This window comes from Sesamum indicum, linkage group LG11 (genome assembly GCF_026168435.1).
Source record: "Sesamum indicum cultivar Baizhima isolate 11 linkage group LG11, ASM2616843v1, whole genome shotgun sequence".
NCBI classification, from domain to species: Eukaryota; Viridiplantae; Streptophyta; class Magnoliopsida; order Lamiales; family Pedaliaceae; genus Sesamum; species Sesamum indicum.
The window spans coordinates 6,205,473-6,231,135 of NC_142667.1; the positions used below are offsets into that span (position 1 = coordinate 6,205,473).

The 25,663-nt window shown below is 33.3% G+C and overlaps 2 protein-coding genes across 5 annotated transcripts; one reads left to right on the plus strand and one right to left on the minus strand.

The window, feature by feature from the left end:
* Positions 1-215: 215 nt before the first annotated feature.
* Positions 216-25,663, plus strand: LOC105173348 (uncharacterized). Of its 4 annotated transcripts, XM_088875884.1 has the most exons (4): positions 216-411; positions 1,448-1,521; positions 7,752-7,827; positions 23,295-25,663. In XM_088875884.1, the coding sequence occupies exon 4, from the start codon at positions 23,354-23,356 to the stop codon at positions 25,646-25,648; it is 2,295 nt and encodes a 764-aa protein (XP_088732010.1). In that variant the 5' UTR covers positions 216-411; positions 1,448-1,521; positions 7,752-7,827; positions 23,295-23,353; the 3' UTR covers positions 25,649-25,663. The 4 variants fall into 4 exon arrangements, with proteins under 4 accessions (XP_088732010.1, XP_088732009.1, XP_088732011.1 ...); XM_088875883.1 differs by having other exon boundaries at positions 216-1,521; XM_088875885.1 differs by lacking the exon at positions 1,448-1,521.
* On the minus strand, positions 13,965-14,600 carry LOC105173349 (uncharacterized). The gene has a single exon (XM_011095054.1). The coding sequence runs from the start codon at positions 14,598-14,600 to the stop codon at positions 13,965-13,967; it is 636 nt and encodes a 211-aa protein (XP_011093356.1).

Consider the following 25,663-nt stretch of genomic DNA (forward strand, 5'->3'; position numbering starts at 1 on the left):
TAAAAAGGGTAAATTGAAAAAACAAAGGGGAATAAGTAAATCCTTAATATAATATATTTAGATTTAGAAGAATTACATAATATATATATACGGACTACACAACAAAAGAGATCACCCTTATCAATATGATATTATAATATATAATATTCATACGTATAGATATACACCCACTTGCATACATACATACACAAAGACACTTATATATATACACACACACACACAGAGAGAGAGAGAGAGAGAGAGATATAAACAAAAAGGAAGGTGTACAACCCACATTAAAAAAAAAGAAAACGAAAAAGAGAGGAGTGAGGCGGTGGAGAGGTGTATAAAAACACCCAGTTGTCTCTAATCTTCCTTCAGCAAAAGAACACTCTAGCATCTCTTTGAAGGATCTATCCATAACTGAATTTGGTAAGTATCTTGTTTAGTATTGTTTGAATTTCCTGGGAAAATAAGATACAAGATGAATATAAAGAAAGCAAACCGATTAAGTTGGAAGAAAAGCAACTGGAAAATAATCTGTTCGATCAACCTCTGTAAATTGTGATTATCTTGAAATATACAGGTCCATATTTTGTGATTCTTGCTTCTATGAAAACCTTAGGATGTCAACTAAAACTTTTTTGTTTTTGATCTGAAGCTTATTCCATCGTTTTAGTAGGTAATCATAAGAAAACCTGTTGTTGCTCCGTTTTTGTAGGAAATCAGATAAAATATGTTTAAAACCTTGTAACTTGAGTTATAAAGGTTTAATTCACACAAATTTTCCTTAAACTGAAACTAGAAACATAGAGTATTATATTATGAAAATATGGTGATTCTTGAAAAAGTATATGATTTTTGACAGAATTTTAAAATAGTAGATTTGAATCTGTTGTAGTTTAAACTAGGTCGTAATAATACTTAACAACTAATTATATATAAATCCAATTGGTATTATTATTATTATAAATGAAACTAGAGACAAATAAACTATGTTATGTAAAAATGGCACTTTTATCAATTGTATATTTGTTTGAGAAAATTTTTAAGTTGGAACAGAGATTCTGTTAATGAAAAATCAAGTAGATGAAAGAGATATTTTAATAAAATTAACTCCTATGATTTTAAATACAAATAATACACCATTGAAAGGCTTATTATGTCTAGTTTATTACACTTCATTTTTGAGAATTAGTGATTAATAAGGAGTAATGCACATACTGTAAAGATTACATATTCAGGGGCGGTAAGGGTGATTTTTACAAATATAAGTAATAATTTTAATATACCAAGATATATATTGATGAAAATATAATCGACTCTACTTTATATAGAAGAAAATAGAATAAAGATCCGAATTTTGTAGAGAGAGATATTTAAGGATTAGTGAGAAGTGTAGGAATATAATCTAATGCTTTATGAAGAAACTACAAAATTATTGATTCATTGATTATACATTTTGTAGTTCATTATAGGACACGAGAACAACATTCAAAACCCAACACTCATTCTACTATTTAAATACTTGGGAAAAGTGATGTAAGTATTGTTAATTGAATATATATATATATATATGTATCAACTTGTTTATCTGTGAACTTGATCAGAAATCGTCATTTACTTAACTGGATTATATGGTTGTCTCTCATGATATGGTTGTTATATATTTTGTCTATGATAGTGTGATACATATGATGAATAAAGTTGAATCATGGTGACGATCGTAACATGCTTCTAATTGAATGATTTCATTGTGAATAAAAATGAATATTGGAGTTGTTGTAAATGATTATGACACGTTTATCTTTGATGATTGACGGGAGTTATTTATTAAGGTTAGAACAATTCCCTAAAATTGTTTAAATTGTTAATAAGCATAGCAACGATACAAAGGAGACTAAAATATTTTGTATGCATATGATAGATGTTATAAAATTACACAGTTTGTTCGATAAGGCTAAATAATTTGTACATTTTATTTATTTAATAAATGTATATTTGTGTCTAGAGTGTCCGCTGCAAACTAAATCTTACAATAATTAATGGCATCATATATATATATATATATATGAATTATCTTTCATTTTTCTTGTACTATGGAGAAAAAATATTTCCTTTTGTGTAAATCACAATTGTTTTTTAGTATATTATAGGTAGTTGTATTCTTTAATATCTAGGGAGAACACTCAATAATATTATGTCATCAATTTATAATTAATCAACATAATCATGCAAATATACTTCTTATATACGCTCAAACACTTTGATGTAATTGTGCAAAAATATATCTTTTATGTAGTTATATCAATAAACCTTTTGATAGGTTATTATTATTTATAAATCGAGAACAATGGCAAATGGGATTTACTCTAAATCGAGAACAATGGCAAATGGGATTTACTCTAAATCACACAAACTTGAAAAGAATAGAAATTTAATAGTCAAGTCTAAGTTAAACTTACATATCGTAATCCACCTGAGAAATTGAAAAGAAAAATTTACAAAAACAAGAAAATGGAGAATGAGAAAAAGAAAAAATATTGAATCAACCCAAGAGGAAGAAAATGATTGACAATAATAAAAATTGTACATATGCACAATTTGATATATTCTTCCTTAATAGCATAATTGATTTCTAAAATAAGGAAAGGCATTAACAAAATTTTGTATTTTTGAGTCTCAAATCTTCTTAAAAGAGTTATGATCTTTATTTAAAAAAATATTAATTGATTGTTTAAATTTTAATAATAGTTTATTTTAATTGTAAAAGACTAGATGAGTTCGTTTGAGTCAAAATTGAAGTAAGTGCAAGTAGAAAATAATTTAAACAAAATTAATTGTTATTTATTTTAATGCCAATTACTTGAATAGACTGTTGAAATTATAAAAAAGATTGTGAATGGATACTTTGAATTTGGTTTACTCTAAGCCATTAAATTGAATACATATATGTAAACTATACCATGAATATAGCTATTAATAGAAAAGCAAATGCACAACTATAAAGTAACCAAAAAAGATAAAAAAAAACATAATAAATTTGCTAGAAAATTACATATAATTTACTACCACCTACAAAATAAAAAATTTGTTTCTCAAACTTTTCGTAGAAAATCAAAATTAAAATGCTTACCATGATAATTGCACAAAATTAATTGACTTAGTAATATGAAAATAAAGAAAAGTTGAGAGAAAGAAACTGAAAAATAAAATCTATACAACTCATAAACATTGCAATGAACAATTCGTTAATTAAGGACATTTCGTACATATAAAGTATGTCCGAACAATTATTATTTTGGTCCCTATACTTCACCACTTTTTCAATTTTGTTCCCCAAATTTTCCGACTTGATAATTTAGTCCTCAAACTGACGTTTTTTTAACAGTTTTGGTCCCTACCTTTAGATTTAGCGTTAGAATTAAGAGAGAGATATCATGTAATCATTGTAATGTGCATGTGAGGCAAAAATAATAGGAGAAAAAATAGGGAGAATTACGATTTTGGTCCCTAAACTTAACCACTTATATAGTTTTGTTCCTCAAATTATCGAGATAGACAATATTAATCCTCAATATGACCATTTCTTTTAACAACTTGTGCTTCATTATCTCATTTTTTCCAACTCCCATTCTTTCCCAAAGGAACCCTAGTTCGATTTTCACTCGATTTTCTCAAATTCACTGATAATTTTCTGTTATTCACTAAATTAAACCAAGTTTCCTCATTTTCTTCAAAATCCATTTGAAATTCTTGAGTTTTTAGGCCCAAAGTATAGAACCTCAAACCCTAATTATGATTTGGACAGGTATGGATTTTTCTACCCAGACCGCAAAATGTCCATCATGTAAAAAATGGAAGTTTAAATCCACAATTGCATAAGCTTTTAAGGAGTTTTGAAAATGAATTTCATTTTCCCCTCTAAAGTAGATCTTCAAGCTTAACAAAAATGGAGGAAATTTATAACCAATTTCATGAAACATCCAAGCTCCAAGGTGGGAAAAAGGAGGTTTTCTTCCCTCTATTATTGCCTTCGTCAATTCTAACAAAGAATTTAACCGAAGGAATAAAAAATTCTCAAAAAAGGGTCAGTTTGAGAACTGATATTGTCAAGTTCAAAAATGTGGAGACCAAAACTGAATAAGTGCTGAAGTATAGGGTCCAAAATCATAATTCTCCCAAACATATTTCATATCTTTTTTATACTTAATATTCTGGATAGCCTATGTTCATTACCATATGAAAATCTATTTAGTTTTTCTTGATTTATTGCGTATTCGAAATATTCAAAAAACTTAAAAATATTGGATTCTATTGGATTATTACCCCACAAAATTGTACTCCAATTAATTCTAATTGTAGAATTGGAACCGTGTGCAAGATTATTTATTTATGATTGTCATTTTACATTAAAAAAATTGGACAAACAGTTTGGTCCGTTGGTTACATAATTGTTTATAATATAATTGATTATGAGAGAATTAATTTTAAAATAATTAATTTTGAAAAGAATTATTATAACACTTGGATGCTTAATTAATTATACAAATGCAGATTGTAGTTGAATTTCAAAATTAACATCAATTGTAACCTTAGTGAAGGAATTAAATAAAATTACTTAGGAGATGTTTGTGAGCGTTCTAAAAAAGCACTTTTCAACTTCTGGCTCCGAAAAAATACTTTTGAAGTGTTTTAGATGCCAACTTCTACTTCGAAAAAAATGTTATTTTATTTCGAATAAATAGAATTTAGTGGTTTGATTTTTAAGACCATACCTAACTCACTAGCCGAACAAAATGTTATTTTAATCCGAATAAATAGGATTTAATGATACATAACACTTGATCCGCAAATTCCAACTTATTAATAAAAATATTAACTAGTTATACATTTTATTATACTTGCACACACATCAAGTATTAGGTACCACAACTTTAATAAATATATAATTAGTGAATTCTTTCAATTTCTCTCATTTTTTAATTGCTTCATGATCTACGAAAATAATATGCATATAGAATATTATATTTTTGAGTTTACAAAGATAATGTTTAATTTTTAAGACTATACCTAACTCGCTATCCGAATAAAATTATTTTAGTCTGAATAAATAAAATTTAGTGGTACATAACACTTGATTCGCAAATTCAACTTATTAATAAAGATATTAATTACTTATGTATTTTATTATTCTTGCACACACATCAAGTGTGTACCACTAATTTAATAAATATATAATTTGTGAATTCTTTGAAGTTTTTTGAATTTTTTTAATAGCTTATTAATCTAGGAAAATAATGTGTATATAGGATATTATATTTTTGGGTTTACAAAGATAACATTTAATTTTTAAGACCAGACCTAACACGTTGTTCGAACAAAATGTTATTTTAGTCCGAATAAATAGAATTTAGTACTTTAATTTTTAAGACCATACCTAACTCGCCATCCGAATAAAATGCTATTTTAGTCTGAATAAATAAGATTTAGTGGTACATAACACTTGATCCGCAAATTCCAACTTATTAATAAAACTGTTAATTATTTATATATTTTATTATTTTTGCACACGCATCAAGTCTTATGTACAACTAATTTAATAAATATATAATTAGTTAATTCTTTCAATTTTTCTTATTTTTCTTAATAGCTTCCTAATCTACGAAAATAATAGGCAAATAGGATATTATATTTTTGAGTTTATAAAGATAACGTGAATTTTTAATCGGATAAATAGGATTTAGTGGTTTAAATTTTGAAGACCACACCTAACTCGTTGTACGAACATTGTGTTATTTTAGTCCGAATAAATTGGATGACCCCCAAATTCCAACTAATTAATAAAAATATTAATTATTTATATATTTTATTATTCATACACACACATCAAGTATTATGTACCACAAATTTAATAAATATGTGATTTTTTTTTAATAGCTTCATAATCTTCGAAAATAATATGCATATAGGATATTATATTTTTGAGTTAAAATGTTATTTTATTCCGACTAAATAGAATTTAGTGGTACATCACATTTGATCCGCAAATTCGAACTTACTAATAAAAATATTAATTTCAAACTTATTAATAAAAATATTAATTATTTATATATTTCATTATTCTTGCACACACATCAAGTGTTATGTACCACTAATTTAATAAATATATAATTAGTAAATTCTTTCAATTTCTCAGATTTTTTTTAATAGCTTCATAATCTTCGAAAATAATCTGCATATAGGATATTATATTTTTTGAGTTTTACTGAACGAAAAAAATGTTATTTCATTTTAAATAAATAGAATTTAATGGTTTAATTTTTAAGACCATACCTAACTCTCTATCCAAATAAAATGTTATTTTAATCCGAATAAATAGGATTTAGTGATGCATAACACTTGATCCGCAAATTCCAACTTATTAATAAAAATATTAATTATTTATACATTTTATTATTCTTGCACACACATCAAGTATTATGTACCACTAATTTAATAAATATATAGTTAGTGAATTCTTTCAATTCCTCTATTTTTTTAATAGCTTCATGATCTACGAAAATAATATGGTTATAAGTTTACAAAGATAACGTTTAATTTTTAACATCATACCTAACTCGCTATCTCAATAAAATTATTTTAGTCCGAATAAATAGAATTTAGTGGTACATAACAGTTGATCTGCAAATAAACTTGTTAATAAAAATATTAATCATTTATATATTTTATTGTTTTTGCACTCACATCAAATGTTATGTACCACTAATTTAATAAATATATAATTAGTGAATTCTTTCATTTTCTCAGATTTTTTTTAATAGCTTCATAATCTACGAAAATAATATGCATATAGGATATTATATTTTTTGAGTTTATAAAGAACGAAAAAAATGTTACTTTATTTCGAATAAATAGGACTTAGTGGTTTAATTTTTAAGACCATACCTAACTCACTATCTGAACAACATGTTATTTTAATGCGAAGAAATATGATTTAGTGGTACATAACACTTGATCTGCAAATTCGAACTTATTAATAAAAATATTAATTATTTATACATTTTAGGCATCAAGTACCACTAATTTAATAAATATATAATTAGTGAATTCTTTCAATTTCTCTGATATTTTTAATAGCTTCATGATCTACAAAAATAATATGTATATAGAATATATATTTTTTAGTTTACAAAGATAACGTTTAATTTTTAAGACCATACCTAACCCACTATCCCAACAAAATGTTATTTTTGTCCGAAAAAATAGAATTTATTGGTACATAACAATTGATCCGCAAATTCAATTATTAATAAAAATATTAATTATTTATATATTTTATTACTCTTGTACACACATCAAGTGTTGCGCCACTAATATAATAAATACATAATTAGTGTATTCTTTCAGTTTCTTTGATTTTTTTTAATAGCTAATTGATCTACGAAAATAATATGTATATAGGATATTATATTTTTGAGTTTACAAGGATCACGTTTAATTTTTAAAACCAAACTTAACTCACTATCCCAACAAACTATTATTTTAGCCCGAATAAATAGAACTTAGTGGTATAATTAACACCATACCTAACTCGCCATCCGAACAAAAGGTTATTTTAATAGAATATAGTAGTACATAACACTTGATTCGCAAATTCCAACTTATTAATAAAAATATTAATTATTTATATATTTTATTATTCTTGCACACACATCAAGTTTTAAAAATTAGTGTATTGAAGGGTTCCAACACCGTCGCAAACTTATCAGTGTAGATGGAACCCATTTATACACAAAGTACAAGCATAAAATGTTGATTGCTGCTGCCATGGATGGAAATCAACAGGTACTCCCTCTTACTTTTGCAATTATCGATGAAGAATTATATTTATCTTGAGAAATAATAGATAAATATTATTTAATAATTAGTAAATTCTTAATTATCAATACAAGATATACATATGAAACATAATTATTTGGGAAATAATTATGATCATTATTAGTCAACAAAAAAAAATTCCCCTTCATCCAACCTAGAATTAGGCCGCCCCCATCTCTTTTGCACACTTGGTGTGTTTTTCTTCACGACACAGACACCACTCGCCATATCCAAGTTACAGTCATTTATGCACGATACTGTCATGATTCCTCAAGTCCAAGGACTACTCTTGTACTATCAGAACTTGGAATTCCAATTATACCGACCAAGACCTCAAAGCTTCCATATGACGATTCCCTCGAGTCAGTTAGTTCTGTAGGCTACCGTGCCAACTAACACAGTAAAATTACATAGACGACCTATGTCTTTTACCGACGAAACATGGCTGCAATACTCAGTACAAGTTTCTATAGGATACTCAATACCCTGTCTCAAGGTCCTCGACTTGAAACCTTCTAATTGACCTTTAGAAGTTAGTTTTATAGCTGTGAAATTTATGCGCAACTCAACTCCACGGGTTTAACCTTTTCGTTTGTGGATATTTTGTTGTGACTTTGAATCAGCATTAACATATGTACTAAGCACAACAAAATACAATATCACTTTGATGAACTCTTTTTGTATTCATCATTACATATTATTTGGATAAAGATTGACGAATAAAAAATAGTGAATCCAATTAGCTTTATGGTCACATATTCTTACAATAACAACATATAAATAGAAAAATCATTGGAAAAATAAAATTTCAAAATCCACCACAGTAGATGCAAGGAAACCCATCTCAGAAGATGGGGCAAAATGCGCTAACAAAATAGATGTCACGGAACCTGTCTCAAAATATACAACGAGAATGTGTCTTAAATTTATCTCATCTTTTGGATGTTTGTGAAAGAATCTCGTCACAAAAGTCTAACAAGTTTGAGACGTCGCGAAAACCGTTGCAAAACTAAAAAATGTATTCATTGAAAAATTTCAAAAGCCTGATGCGAAATTATTTCAACTATTATCCACCCATAGGACAACATTTTGGACAACTTTACAAACCGTCCCAAGTCCACATCAAATTTTTTATGGATGTGTTTAGCCCATCACAAAATTTTTCCAACGTTACTAGCAAGGATAGGGTTTTGCTCATCAGAAATTTGTTCCCAAAGGCGTCAACTCATTGAAAATTAATTCATACCTATTCTAAATAACCATTCCAAACAAACTTTTTCTTTTAAATATTTTTTATATCAGGTTAATAAAGTAGAAAATTATACCCAATACTTATTTACCATGATTAAAAGTAAAAAAATATACCCATACTTGTTAACCGTGACTGCGTAATAAACTTTTTATCATTTTGTTTTTTTGCAGGCATAGGCAAAATATTAGTCATAGCTAACAATCATGGCAATATATTTTCTATAACTCTAACCATCCAAATGTTGATTAAACTTTGATCAAAACTTAACCTTTGTATAGGTGTTCTTTCAATGTGGTAGATAGTATTAGTTTGTCATAATTTTTTTTTTTATAGGGAATCACCAAAGTTTTATTCAATATTAGAAAGCATACCAGCCATAATAGCTAAAATTGTGTCAAGAGGAAGATTGTTAAAATCTAAATTTGCCTTACCATACTGTGCAAGGCGATGCGCTGCCTTACACCTTAGTATTCGAATGTGAGCAAATTCAACAACTGGAATATCTCAAATAATATTAAGCGTATCAGCTAGAATAGGACTAACAGTAGATGTCTCCATCCTTTTGTTCTTCAACTCATTGATGATGATCCAGGAGTCACCTTCGAAGATCACCTCCTGCCAACCTCATCGCTGAACAAGTTCAGCCGCTATTCTTACTTTTCAGGCTTCTGCATGCAAAGCATAAACTGTCCCTCTGAAAAAGTTGTAGTCCAGTCAATCTAGGTTCCTTGGGCATCCTTGACCACAACTCTCACAGAAACTCCGTCTCGCTCTTTGGCTACTGCCCCATCAAAATTGACCTTCACTTTTCCGTCCAATAGTTTTGTCCAAGCTGTTCCAAGAGTCTCGGATTCTCATATATAGCAGTTTGCTTCCATGTATGCATTCACAGTAATGTTGGACTTGGTGCACCGCCGACAAGGGATCGTTCTGGGTATTTTCCACCAATAATGTTTTCTGATATTTCCAAATAATCCAGCATATAATTAGAAATGAGATAAATTAAGTCTCCTCCTAATGTTTGTAAGCGTAATGCATCCAGTTCTCACAACTTCCTGTTAGAAATGGTGACCAGAAAACTAATTGGATTGGCGATTTTGGGAATCATTTAGCAATCTTTATGAATGTGATATTATATTGATGAATGTAGTAAGCATTCATCTTTGGCACCATGTGTTTGTTGTGCTTTCTATTTACATTGAACGGTGTTTTAACGCCACAATAAATGCCACAAACCAATTGAATAACCCATGTAGTTGGGTTGCGCATTGGATAACAGCTATAAAACCAACTTTTGGGGGTGGGTCTGAAACGTTCCAAGTCGAAGACCTCGAGACTTGGCACCGAGAGTCCTATAGAGACTTGCACTAAGTATTGCACTAAGTATTGCATTCATTGGATGAGTGTCATATTTCATCGGCGACAAACATGGGATGTCTATGCGATTTTAGTAGATTAGTTGACAAGGTTGTTAACTAATTGAACTGACTCGCGGAAATCATCATATGGAAGCCCTAGAGGCTTGGTCGGTATGACTTGAATTCTCGGCTCTTATAGTATAGGATCAGGCCTTGGACTTGAGGAATCATGGTAGTCAAATGCATATGATGGCTAGATCTTGGATCTGGAGAGAGATGACCGTGTTTTCGATGTGGTCATTATAAGCCTTATCCAGTGTAGTTAAATTATGTATTGAGGATGGTGGATTTCAAGATAGAATTCATCCCCTATCAGTTTATGATGGATATATCTCCTTGCGGTCTGAGATGGTTTAAACTCTCTATGTCTATGGCCATAGTAATTGCCTGGTCAAGAACAGAACCAACGCCCAATTCCATGCCCTAGACTAAGGTCGAGAGATGGTCGACGGAGTAACCATACTTATGTGGAACTCCAGAGACTAAATGTTCATGCCAACATTCACCAAGTCTCTAGTGCCATGGACTGTTGTAAACGACCCCATGGTAACAGACATGTCTGGTTAATGGTTAATTAGAAATAATTATTAATTTAATTAATTATTTATGTTGGACACAATGCCCAAGTCTAGTTGAGAGTGAACTTAAAAAGTCACACCCAAATCACTGTGGAATTGGTGGAATTAATTCGGGAAGAGACAAATTAGTTTAATTGGATAAAATTAATTCAAGGAGAATTTATAAATGATTGGATCATTTATTTAATAATCCATTTGATGGATAACTCAAGAATTAATTAATTGAATAAATTAATTTTGAGCATAACACCTTTAAATTAATTGAATTAATTTATTTGGTTTGGCTTAATTAATTGGATCAATTAATTAGTGTTTAGACTTAGATTTATTAAATTCGATTAAATGGATATTTGGACTTAGTTGGGGTAAAATTAATTTATTTAATTATTGTCAAATAGATTTTGGTTGGACTTAATTTAATTTGATTAAATCAAGCTCGTTCCATACTTGATGTCTGATCCCATTTGAGGGAGGTTGGAGCAAGTTCAGAAGGAGTTGAAACTCCTCACCATGATGAATATAATGGAGTGGTTATTTCATCATAGTTGGAGGTTATGGCCATAGACTTAGAGAGTCTAAATCATCTCATAGCACATAGGAGATATATCCATCATAACCTGATAGGAAACGGGTTCTATCTTTAAATACCATCCTCAATACATTATCCGACTACACTAGACAAGGCTTATAATGACCACATCGAAGACACAGTCATCTTTCGCCAGATCTAAGATATAGCCATCATATGCATGGGACTGCCATGATTCCTCAAGTCCAAGGACTAATCCTGTACTATTGGAGTCGGGAATTCAAGTCATACCGACCAAGTCTCCAAGGCTTCCATATGATGATTTCCGCAAGTCAGTTCAATCAGTTAACAATCTTGTCAACTAATTCACCCAAAATTGCATAGATATCCCATGTTTGTCGCCGATCAAACACCGTAATCATCCAATGAATGTAATACTTAGTGCAAGTCTCTATAGGACTCTCGATGCCCAGTCTTGAGGTCCTCGACTTGGAACGTTTCAGACCAACCCTCAGAAGTTGGTTTTATAGCTGTCATCCAATTCGCAGCCCAACTATATGGGTTATTCAATTGGTCTGTGGACAATTGTTGTGACGTTAAAAGCCCGTTGAATGTAAATAGTAAGCCCAATAAATACATGGTGCCACAGATGAATGCTTACTACATTCATCAAGATGATATCACATTCATAAAGATTGCTAATTTGTTCCCAAAACTACCAATTCAATTAGCTTTCTGGTCACCATTTCTAACAATCTCCCACTTAACCTAAAGTTAATCTCCACATCCCTCAAACCTAGTTTGTACTCCATGTCGAATCTCATGGCTCCAAGCCATTCATTCAACTCGATGTCCGACATCGCTTCTCCTTAATATCTTTGGATCATAATCCAATTGACTGGTCAGACTCAGAAGCTTGTACCTATTAGGTAACTAAGGTGTTCTAGTCATCTCTCAGGAGGCTGGAATATAGTATGTTAGTGAAAGAATTCGACTCAAATGATGTTTGCTACATTTGACTGAGTCTCTCCACTTGATTCCTCAAGGAGGTACTCCTCACGTCAGTTATCCAATGAAATTCAATTTTTCTTAGGATAACAAATGAACCTGTATAAACCTAGTTTGCCTCCCACTAGTTTTAATGTATACAAGACCATCCCATATACTAAACTATGTTGTGAAAATATGTTTTTCATTCCATATGGGCTAAGGTAGTTCAGTGAAAAGAGCAATTAAACTGAGTCCAACAAGGTTTGATCCCTCCCCTCTCAGAGACACTGTTCAATTATGGCACTCCAAAGAAGAACTCCACTGAGTGAGAATTCCATTCTCATCAGATACCACTAAATACACACTACCTAGATCCGATCGAAGAATTTAATTTTTCAACCAGTTTGGTTCTCCACTTCAAGTCTAATTCTCCGAACCTTCCAAAGGTTCTTAGACTTGTGAACCCCTTTCTAGCTCTATATATTCAATAACCCGTGGATGTCTAATTGGATCCAATTCAATAGACTACTTACGAGCACACTTTTCCTACAAAGTGCTTCTCGATCCTTGTTTTGCTGAGGAAAGATTCGCAAGCTTGTAGACTCAACTTGTCTATTTCTAGACTCGTTGAATTCACCAACTTCTTTATCCTAACTAGAAAAATGTGACCTACCTTCGCATGCCAAATTTGTGCATTTATCTTGATTATCCATTTTACCATTTGTTTTGAGCACTCATAATTCAATTACGAAATAGTATTAAAATAATTACATAAAGAATCTAGCAGACAAGAATAACCATTCTTTGTCAAATGAAATAACCATCATTGATCAAAATCATGTGATCCAAATTGTCTAACAATGGAAAAATATAATTTGATCGTGCTAGGTTACATAATTAGATCCTATCAACTTTATCCTAATATGATCACTAATAACTAAGTCAATTTAGTCCTTTAACCATAGTAGCAATAACCCTACCATTGCTATGTTTTAGGATCGTTTGTCCAGCCTTCTACTCTTTTCCACCACCTGCAAACCATTTGCAGATATGAGCATTACAGCTGGTATTCAATACCCAAGAAGTGTAGTAGTAGTTATGTTAAGGCTCAATAACAAATTTTACCTTGATTATGGAGGAGGGACACTCCCTCTTCTATTGTCCCTTTGCACGGTAATTAATACGAACATCTTTCAAAATCCATGACTACCGAACCACCTTCGTCTTCCCTTTGCCCATGCCCAGCTAGGCAACAGGAGCGCTCTGAACGCTTGTAGTAGCTGATTCTGTCTTACTCTTCTTCCTCCTTTTGCGTTAGGCCCTTTGCCTTTCGCTTCTCAGGTCGAAGCTTCCCCTACTAATACTGATGGCGCAAACTTTTCAATCGTTGCCTCGTACTGGACCAACATGCTTATCAACTCATGAAGGTCTTTGACAAGCGCACTCATGTTATAGTTCACGATAAATGGGTCAAAGGAGGGAGGAAGAGACTGAAGGATCACGTTGATGTACGTCTCTTTTTCAAGATTAGTCTTGAGCTCCTTGAGCTTCTCCACAAGGGATAGCATCTTAACCCAATGCTCTTGTACAGGAGACCCTTCAATCATCTTGGAACTGAAAAATACTTTTGTCACAGCATATCTAATATGCCGGTCCAAAACCGCATAAACTTTGCTGGTGTGGAGCATTATCGATTGGACATCATCATGTCTATCGTACTCTTTTTGGATGTCATTGTTCATTGACGCCAGTATGGTACTGCGAACCTTCCGGTTGTCCTCATGCCACTTTTTGAATGTCAAACGTTCTTTGCATGTGGACCCTTCCGGCAAGGCCCAAGGAAGAGACCTATCTAGAACATAGGTCTGGTTTTGAAAATCTAGAACAATCCTAAGATTTCGCAGCCAACAATTATAGTTTGTTCCGTTAAATTTATTAGTCTCAAGAATTTCAGTGAGTGGGTTCTTGGACATCTACATAAAATGTGAACAGAAATTTAGTAGATTATGTAATATTAAATATCAAGTTTAAAAGTTGGTGTTTAGTCATTAACCCGTCCCCTTCTTTCTTCAAAAAGCCCACCACTCTCAAGTGGGCTTTTTGGGAATCCATCTTCTAGTGAGCTTGGAGTCCACAAACGCAATTCTTCATGCCTAGCTTTTAGGATTCATATGGAAAAAGCTTTATAGGAGGTAACTTATACCATTCTCATCCAATGAGATCTCCAAGTTATTTTGCCTCACCTCTTCACGTGATCATGAGGACTCCAAGTGAATCACACTACTCAGCGTTAGGCCTGACCCATCAACCAAACTAATATCTCGACTGCCACCCTCCACGACTCGTGAGACCGGGAAATAGGAGTATTTTTCATCGTTCACAAGAACGGTGTAGCTTTCTTCCATTCCAAATGTGTCACGACTCGTGAGACCACGAATAGATAAAAGTACCATCCACACCACATTGTTGTGGATGGAATGCTTGGATTTAATAAAACCATTTGAATTTTAATCCATTATGGGCCAAATTATTTAACTTGGACCATCCAAGTGAGGGTTAGGTTTGTTGTAACCGAGACCACATCATTTTAAGATTTTTGCATGCATCAGTTTTAATCATTGAGTATAAATAGATACGTTCCAAACACATCATACTTCAAACGTTAAAACATACACCACATACAAAAATAAGCCTAGCACGCCTAAGTGACCACAAGCCCAATCCTAGGTGACCCACTGAGCCCGCAGTGAGTTTATGGTTAATTTGGGGTATGGCCCTAACTATTTCAAAATAGTAATCCATTATCATTCTAATGGGCCTTCCTCTTTGTTCTTCTTCAGTCGTGAGTTCCGCCGAGCACGGTCCAACAGGCCTAGGCCTTCATCTCTTTGGAAGCTTATATTTATTCAAAACAAATAAACCTCACATACCTAACAATACTCATTACAGCTGAAATTGAAAATCTCAATCAAAAATTAGGGGGAGTACAAAAGGAGGAAGAAAGCAAGTTTTATATTTCAAGGCTAAAAATAAAAGAAGAATTAAAACAAAGAGGCACGTAGGCCTCACCCAACATAAAATTAAACGATGCATTCGGCCAATGGGCTTTGTGATCATCCCCATTGTTTATCCAATAAATAATAATTAACATATTTATATCAAATATAAACATGTTAAATAACTAAATACAATCCATGTATTTAACAATAGGTATCCAATATCAAATACCAAGAACATGATTAAATTCAAAAAATAACATACTAATAATAAAATAAAAAAAATGGATATCAACATATTAATTTAAGGCATAATTTAATTTTAGAAAAATTCAATCTAACTAAAATTAAAATTTTTCAAAATTAATAATTTCAAACAAAATTACATAAAATAGGAAAATCTAATTTTTCAAAAAAAAAAAGGGCACAAAACGACCGAGCTGTTCAGACAGCACACGACCGTCTGCTGTTGACCGCACTGGGCTTGCTCCTGCGTGACTGGCCGGCAGGGCAGCAACTATTGTAGTGCTCTATTTTTCAATTTTTTTTAAATTTCTGCAATGAAAAAATTGAAATAAAATCATGCATTTACAAAATAATCCAATTTTCAAAAAATGAATAGATATCCATAATTTAAAGCAAAATTAATACATATTTTCTAAATATTTAGTCATGCTTCAAAGCCATAAAACATGTTTTTCAAAAGGAAATTAAACACATTTTTCATGCTCAACACATGATAACATATGAATCCTAAAGCTACAACACAAAAGTGGCTCTGATACCACTGAAAGAATGGGTATGGCCCAAGAACGCGGCGGAAGCGCGAAATAAAAAATAATTAAAACGGTCCGAAGGGGTCTTCCCTTTAAATTCCGAGCATTCGGTGTTTGTCTAAAGCCTAATAATAAACATATAAACATGCTATACATGTGGCTAAAGGATGAAATAAAAGCATAAAAATATAACATGTGACTTTCCCATTTGTTTCTATAGATGAGCAGCAACGTGCATTATTTTTCTTTTCGTTCCTCTTCCATTCACTTTAGGATCCAAATTAGAAGCCCTCTAATTTATCCCACCACACTAAGGAAGAGATATAGTTCTTTTTCTATTGCAGATAGAATACAGAACAAGAAGAAAAACCACTCCAAACTAACACTATTGTTTAGTGTTATTGGATTAATTTATATTCTAACTTGAATCCAATTTAATAAAGAACAAAAAGGACAATATTTTTTAGAGAGAAATTCAGCAAATTTTGTGGCTTATTTGTTGGTTATTTTGGATATGTGTGTAGTTTTGTATATTACATATAATTGAATTCAAAATTCAATAACTACTAAGTTTGCCTCCAAGACAACCTATGCACACACATGCATATAACCTCCAACCATGATTAAATAACCACTCCATCATGTTTATCAGGGTGAGGAGTTTCAACTCCTTCTCAACTTACTCCAACTTCCGTCAAGTGTGCTTGAACTTCAAGTATGTACCGGGCTTGATTTAATCAAATTAAATCAAATCCAACCAAAGTCCATTGGACGATAATTAATTAAATTAATTTTAGCCCAACAAAATTCAAAGAATCATTTAATCCAATTAAATGAATCTAAGCTCAAACACTAATTAATTGATCCAATCAATTAATTAAGCCATACCTAATAAATTAATCTAATTAATTTAAAGGTGTTAAGCCCAAAATTAATTAATCCAATTAATTAATTCTTGAGCCATCCATCAAATGGATTATTAAATAAATGATCCAATCATTTATATATTCTCCTCGAATTAATCTAATCCAATTAAATTAATTTATTTCTTCTCGAATTAATTCCAAATTAATTCCACCAATTTCATAGTTATTTGTGTGTGACTCTTTAGGTTCACTTTTAACTAGACTTGGGCATTGTGGCCAACACAAATAATCAATTAAATCTAATTTAATAAACTATTTTCAATTAATCATTAATCAGAAATGTCCGTTACCATAGGTGACCGTCTAGCAACGGTCAATGGCACTAGAAACTAGGTGAATGTTGGCTTGAACATTTAGGCTCTCAACCATATAAGTATGATCCTTCCATCAACCATCTCCCGGCCTTAGTCTAAGGCATGAAATTGAGCGTCACTTCCCATCCTAGACCGAAAACTATGCTGAATATTTGAGATGCGTTTACTCTATTGATCGACAAAGAAAATCATTTCTTATCCTACCAATCGCTATGACCATAGACTTAAAAAGTTTAAACCATCTCAAAGCACATAGGAGATATATCCATCCTATACTGATAGGGGACAGATTCTATCTTGAAATTCGCCGTCTTCAATACATAATCCGATTATAGACAGGGCTTATAATGACCACATCGAAGATACTGTCATCTCTAACCAGATCCAAGATATAGCCATCATATGTATGTGACTGCCATGATTCCTCGAGTTCAAGGACTATTCTGTACTATCAGAGCTTGGAATTTAAGTCATATTGACCGAACCTCCAAGGCTTCCATATGACGATTCACGCGAGTCAGTTCAATCAGTTAACAACCTTGTCAACTAATCCACCAAAATTGCACAGACATTCTGTGTCTGTTGCTGATGAAACACAACACTCATCCAATGAATGCAATACTTAGTGCAAGTCTCTATAGGACTCTCGATGCCCAGTCTCAAGGTCCTCAACTTGGAACGTTTCAGACCAACCCTCAGAAGTTGGTATCATAGCCGCTATCCAATGCGCAACCCAACTACATGGGTTATTCAATTGGTCTGTGGGCATTTGTTGTGACATTAAAGTACCGTTAATATGAATAGTAAGCAAAATAAACAAATGGTGCCACAAATGAATGCTTACTACATTTATCAAGATAATATCACATTCATAAAGATTGCTAAATAGTTTTCAAAACCGCCAATCTAATTGGCTTTCTGGTCACCATTTCTAATAGACTGGGACTCAGAAATAATATCATGCAAAAAGGGTTTCAGCATATTAGCCAAAGTTTTGGACATGAGTTTATATACCATATTACATGCGCTAATAGGCCGAAATTGAGTGATTGTCTTTGGTTTGACGCATTTAGGGATTAGCATGATATGTGTATAATTCAACTTAGGCAACATCACTCCATTATTTAAAAAATAAGAACGGATGCAGTAATAGAGTTGCGAATGATGTGCCAACATCACTCCATTATTCAGGCTCGGGGACTTCTCGGGGTGCATTTGCTTAAGCCCCTATATAACTTCCTTTACAGTGTATGGCTCGGTTGAACACTCATTCAGGCAGGCATCCACCTTCGGCTTGACATATCTCAAGACATCATTTCGGTGTTGTTCTGTTGGCCCTAAAGAAGCCAATAGATTCTAGAAATAAGCAGCAATTTCACTCTGGATTTCCTCTTCTCCCTACTTAAGGTACCATTTGCATTATGAAGAGTTCTGATATCATTTTTCTTTTTACGGCTCGAGGCTCTTGCATGAAAAACTTTTGTGTTTTGATCCCCATACTTCAGCCATTATGCCTTACTGCGTTGTCTCCATACCCGTTCTTCATCCTCTCTAGCAGCCTCAAGTTTCCTCCGAAGACGTTGTTCCTCTTTCTTACTCTCCTTTGTTACTCTTCTATTCTTAAGTTGCTTCAATCGTTCCTTAATATGTTCAATTGCGTTTTTCAAACTGCCAAACCTTTACTCCAGTTTATAAGACCAACCCAACAATACTCAATTCTCCACACTTGTTCACCTGTATTGCCTTATATGTCTTGGTTCCAAGCATTCTCAATGATTCTAGTGCAGTCCTTGTATTTTATCCAAAATGCTTCAAAATGTTGTGATTTTCTTTGAAAATGTGTCGACTGCTCTACTCTTGCCCTTTGCTTAAGGAGGATAGCCTCATGATCTGAATGAGCTATTTCAAGGTGTTGTATCCATGCATTTGGGAACTTTGTCCTCCATTCACTCATAGCACTGGCAAGATCAAGATTTTCTTTGATAGGATATGGGGCAGTTCTGCTATTTGACCATGTAAAGATTTCTCCAAAAAAGCCTAAATCTTGTAAATTGCAATCTGATAATGCACTTCTAAAATCATGCAATTCCCATTATGGTGTTCGACACAAGCCCTCTTTCTCTCCCGCATGCAAGATTTCGTAGTAATCGCCTAAACAAACCCAAGGAAGTATACACTTATCATGCAACAGAGTAGAAGGCGCCAGAAGTTTTTCCTCCGAGATGTATCAGGTTCTCCATGAACCCCCGTTAGGCTCCAATTAGATGTGCTTTCTAGACTAAGAACAATAGCATCTATATGGTGTTTTGCTTTGAATAGAAACTTCCAATTCCTTCTTCCAAAAACAAGCTAAACCCCCACTCTTTCCAGTTGAATCAATTCTGATACTGTTCATATCTTACCGTAGCTGTAGTTGATTTATTGACCGATTATTACACCTAGTTTCTAAGAGGAAAACTAGGGAGGGTTGATGTACTCGAACTAACTTTTCGAGCTCCCGAACTATCTAAGGCCCCCCAACCCCTGGCAGCTCCACGCAAGGCAACTCATTAGTGTCGGCAGGGTTGCAAGGCAGTCTCTGCCGCTACTATTGATAAGGGTCTTGTAAATGATCCTTTTTTTCCGGTCTCACATTATTATCACGTAAAGCTTAAATGGCAAAAGGATCTAGCGAGCTTCAATTATTTCCTACAGATACAAACTTTCCCTCACTGTATTGAGTTCTTCGACTTTTGGCTGCAAAGTTGTAAGAGGAAGATTCTTTTGCATGGCGTTAGCAAGGTCTATCGTTGGTATGAGAGGTGTATGGGTACAGTTTTAGGCCAAATTAGGGGTTTTCCAGATTGTCTAATGGCATTAGTTGAGGGATTACTAGACTATAATTAGCGGATGGGCTTGAAGTAATAAGCTTTGTGTGTGATTTTGGGTCCATTTACATGGTTGGGCTTTTAAGATGATTGTGGCTTGCGGATGAACGGGTGCTGAGAAAGGAAGCCGAAAGTAGTTGGGCGAAGTGGGTTTGTATGGCAACTCTTTACCTCCGACTGCGTAGCTTATTTCACACGGTGCTTCAATCGTGACCTCATTTCCTTCTTTACAAAATCCTTATCCTTTGAATAGTCAACCTTTTCTTTTATTTAATGTCCTACCGTAGAACTTGCCAAATTGTCCTTACGATGCATACTGTGATTTTGGGTTGAGACCGTCGTAATTTTCGCTTGTCCATAATTTTTGAAAATCTCGAAACCCCTTCTGTTTCGACTAGGATCATTGCAACGATATAGTGTCTAGAGCAAAATCAGCGAAAAAGCATTTTTCAACAATGCTGAAGCTTGAACTATTCCCGCTGAGGATGAAGAGTCCCTATGAAAACCTGTATGCCTTAGCCATTGACCAAAAGGAGTGTCCAAACCTAGATCAATGAAATCCTGTTCATATTGAATGCAAAAAATCTTGCGATGTGTCCCAACTTGCCGCATAGAGAACAAAAATTTGGAAGCCTGGCATATGTAAATCAAATGGCTGATTCCTCCACATTTAGTGATTTTAATATCATAACAAGCCACAGAGGTTTGTAGATATTTATCCCTACAAGAATTTTTCAAAGGATTGTTGCCAATACTTTCTCCATAATACCAATCCAAATATCACTATAGATGCCCAATCAGTTGCCAATAAACTCTGCCATGGCTCTAGTCTTTGCTCCCACGATACATTGTGACCAAAAATTGTGAAATGGCACCATTCTAAGCTGACACCATAAGCTTTTGTCCCTCTCTCAGGATGCCAAGTACCTCTAATTGCATGTTAGAAATCCAAGGTTCCCCCTCTATAGCTCGCCTCATGTCAATCGAATGAGTAAAAGTAAGAGAGAAACGAACTCCATTAAAGCACCGGAAGGTCATACCTCTCCCTGGGTTCAATATTTTGAGCAGGATCTCTTTAAGGACTACAAAGTTGTAGTTTCTTTTGGTTAGGATCATTTTACAAATGTCTCTTGGCACAGTCATGTCCTTCTTTGATGAGTGTATGCCTTCAGTATCAGCTCCGATAAAAGAGTCCAACTCTGCAATCAACAAAGATGTTCCGACTAAAATAAGGCCAAAACCAAACAAGATAAAATTGACGAAACAAAAAAGATAAGAAAGAAGCTTATCTTTCATTCACACTTATATAATTTAAATTACTTTCATTAAATTTACTGGAGTTTGTAAACAAGCTTTTTGTACCAAAACTAAAAAAAAGAATAAAATAAAAGAGTTGAGAGAAATGTTCATACACAGGCTATTAATTTTGTGTTAGACTATAATACATAAATATTAAGATAATTAAAGGATTAAAAATAAACAAATAAATCGCTTTCGAACTAGAAGGGTTGACTTGACTTACATGAGGATTACTCGTTTACCGACTCTACGTACCAAATCTATTTTTTACTCTTAATTAATTGTTTGAAACAATTATAATATATATTATCTTCGACGTCATTGAAAAGACATTGCAGCAAATTAATTCATCTATCAACCGAGTTGCAGAGATATTCCGCTTTGTATCTGTCCACTATAAATATATATATATGAAAAAATGCAAGCAATCCTTTGTATATTATTATAAATAAGCAAATTATCTATTTATGAAAAAAAATATAGTAATTTACCTTCTATATTTTTTAAAATGCAATAATTTACCCTGTATAAGGAGGTAAATTGCTTCATTTTATAAAGTATAGGGGGGTAAATTGTTATATTTTTTTCATACGGGGTGATGTGCTCATTTTCAATATTATAGGGATATAAATTGCTATTCACATAAGAAAAAAAATCAACAAACCAATTACAAATAATGAATTTTTACTTTAAAAAATTATTGTAAAAAAGTAGCCTGTTCAATGAAAATACCAAAGCTAAATCAAAATATAACTAAAAATTCAAACATCCAATCAAAATATACTTTTCTTCTGGAAAAAAGAAATAATTAGTATTGATCTTTTCCTCCCATTTTCATGTATGCAAGTTTCTCGGAAGAAAAGTATATATAAAGTTTACCATCACAGAAAAACAATCATCAGAATATAAGAGTCAGATTCCAGCTCCACCTATTAACCTCTTTCTTCACTTAGAATATACATAAACTTTAAGGACTATTTCTGCAAGGAGAAGATCATGGATGATTCCGACAATGATTTACAAAAGAAACTTGATGAGGTAATGCCATGGATAGGCTTGTATATCGCGGCAGCTTCTGCAATTTGCACGCTTGCAATAGTAGCTGACACCCTCAACGGATTCCGATCCAGTAAGCTCTGGTTCCCTTGCAAATACTTTTCTCTTAACGCCACTTACTTAACTTTATTAGGCGTGGCAATGAAGCTACCAATGGATCTCAACACCCTTTTGTTGTATGAATCAGATGGCCTTGCAAGGTTAAGTAGTTTATTTTTTATGTCGACGGCGATGGCTAATTTTATGTCATCCTTGGGTTCCATGGAAGATAAAGAGATTCTAATGAATGTTGTTGCGCTTGGAATCCTTGTAATCACAATCGTGGTTAACGTCTGGATACAAGTTTTTCAGTTACAGAGCTCTCTGGGTACTAATTTCTCTAATAGTGACGTGGTTCCTACAATTTTCATGCTTCTTTTGCTTGTTATATTAGTTTCTTCAGCAATCACGCTTCCAACCAGCAAAAGGAGTTTGGAGTCCAATTACCAAGAGATGCACAAGGTAGCTATAGTGGAAGAAGGGATGACGAAAAGGGGGCAATGCATCAAAATGGACAAACAGATGATCGATGGGCTGAAGAAATACTGGGTGATGGCAGTGACTAGCAACCCTCAATTTGTGATGGCACGTTCGGTCTTTTGCACTACTTCAAGTGTTATTTGCTTATTATCTGCCCTCTTTTTACTATATGATTTTATTGTAATGTTCGTGGATATTGGGGAAGTCACGCTCGGAGCATCCTACTCTGTATATGGACATTATACGACATGGATTCTACTAGTTCAAACAATTGGGGTGCTGGTGGGCACAATTGCACCTTTATGCAGATGGTTTACCGCTGTCAGATTCAAGTTGACATGTCATAAAATTTGCATCAGAGAGGAACTCAAGATTGAGGTGCACTGGACCCAAAGTCTTGTTAACTGGAGAGACAGCTTCTCAGATTTAGAAATTAGAAACAACAAGTTTAGGAAGTATCTTCATGATGCAAAATGGTTTTCTCTAAACATTCTCATTGGAATTCAGATTATGATGGTTCTAGTTAGCAAGTTACTTGTCCTCATTCCTGCTTTACTCGTAGCTCAGTTTCTCTTGTGTTTCAAGAAATTCAAGATGCAATGTTTATCCAAACTTACAACCTCAAATATTGATATGGAATCCGAATCAGGAGGTGACACAGAGCTGAATCTCAACCATTTTGCTCTTCTACTTGATGGAGAATCAGAGCTACCCAAAAGGACCCTGAAGTACATCTTCCGCCAGGCGGATAAGGTTATTGAAATGGGTGAAAAGCAGCAACCGCAATATCTAATACATCTTCTAAATATATTCAGTAACTTTAGAGGGGTAAGAGATTTTGACAGCTCTCAAGTTCCAAGTCTACATTCGCAAGAACCTCCAAATTGCTGGTCTCTACCATTAGTAACTCTTACAAGCATTGCAATTTCACTTCCAAATGTTGCAAATAACAAGAAGGCCACACAACTAATGAGCAGTGTGAGCGAAGGGTTGTCCCTCGTCAAGCTTATAGAGAATGCACTCTATGAAAGTGATGAACTCGTGAACATCAGAAATGCTGCAGACGTTTCTTGGGCTAGAGTCTCACTGTACATGAAGTGGCAAGGGATGGATCTTAGGAAGATATCTCTTAAATGCAAACAGTCCAAGAATGTATTACAAGAGCTCTCCAACAATGCTGAAAAAACGATTGAGAAGTTCAAGAGAACAACAAATGATTTGGAAAATCCACTCAACTGGTCAGCTAACATTATAGCAGCCAATTCAATGTATCGGATCAGTCAAACTATTTTGCTATCTTGCCAAGAGGAAAATGAGCAAAACGATGAGGACTTGTTTCAGCGGTTATCTGTAATGATTGCAGATATTCTGGCAGCTTGTTTTACAAATTTAACACGCGTGATAATTACCAAGTGTCACCAAAATGCCATTGAAAGACGGGAGAAGAGTGTTGGCGAAGCGTTTCTCCTTCTTGGTAAAACAAAGCAAATTCTTGAACTTCTCCAACAGTATGAATGGCCATCTCTAGATCTTGACAATGTTGGATACATTGAAAAATGGCGTGATTTCTTTAAGGAGAATAATCAGACTCCAATGGCCTCCCCTTCAACTTCACAAAAACAGCTTTGTAATGTTTTTGAAATGAAAGATCTTGGAAATATTAAGAAAATTCTTGGCATGAACATCTCTAGAAATAGAGAAAAATCTTCTATTCTTTTAAACCAAAAGTCCTACATCTCATCTGTTTTGAAAAAGTTTTCCATGGAACATGCAAAACTTGTATCCATACCCCTACCTGCACATTTTCAACTTTCAAAAGACCAATCTCCCAAAACGAATTCTGAAAAAGCCAAAATGGATAAAGTTCCTTATTCTAATGTTATTGGTTCCATCATGTATCTCATGGTATGCACAAGGCCTGATATTGCATATGCCATTAGCTGTCTTAGTAGATACATGTCAAACCTTGGTACGCCTCATTGGGAAGCTTTGAAATATTTGCTTAAATATTTGCGTGGTTCCGTTGACATTGGTATCACCTTCTCTAAAAATTCTAATTATACTCAACTTGTTGGATATGTGGACTCTAATTATGCAAATGATCGTGATAGCCGTAAGTCCACAACTTCTTATGTGTTTACCTTGTGTGGTGCATGCATTAGTTGGAAATCCCAACTACAACACATAGTTGCCTTATCAACTACTGAAGCAGAATACATTGCTACAACCGAAGCTTTCAAAGAAGCCATTTGCTTGATGGTCTTATAAAAGAAATTGGGTTTT

What these genes read in the sequence shown, in the direction of transcription:
- LOC105173349 (XM_011095054.1), bottom strand. Translation starts at nt 14,600, where the DNA reads ATGTCCAAGAACCCACTCACTGAAATTCTTGAGACTAATAAATTTAAC.
- LOC105173348 (XM_088875882.1), top strand. Translation starts at nt 22,802, where the DNA reads ATGGATGATTCCGACAATGATTTACAAAAGAAACTTGATGAGGTAATG. An exon ending in CCTCAACGGATTCCGATCCA is followed by an intron (nt 22,935 to 23,294) that starts GTAAGCTCTGGT and finishes TTGTTATATTAG; the next exon opens with TTTCTTCAGCAATCACGCTT.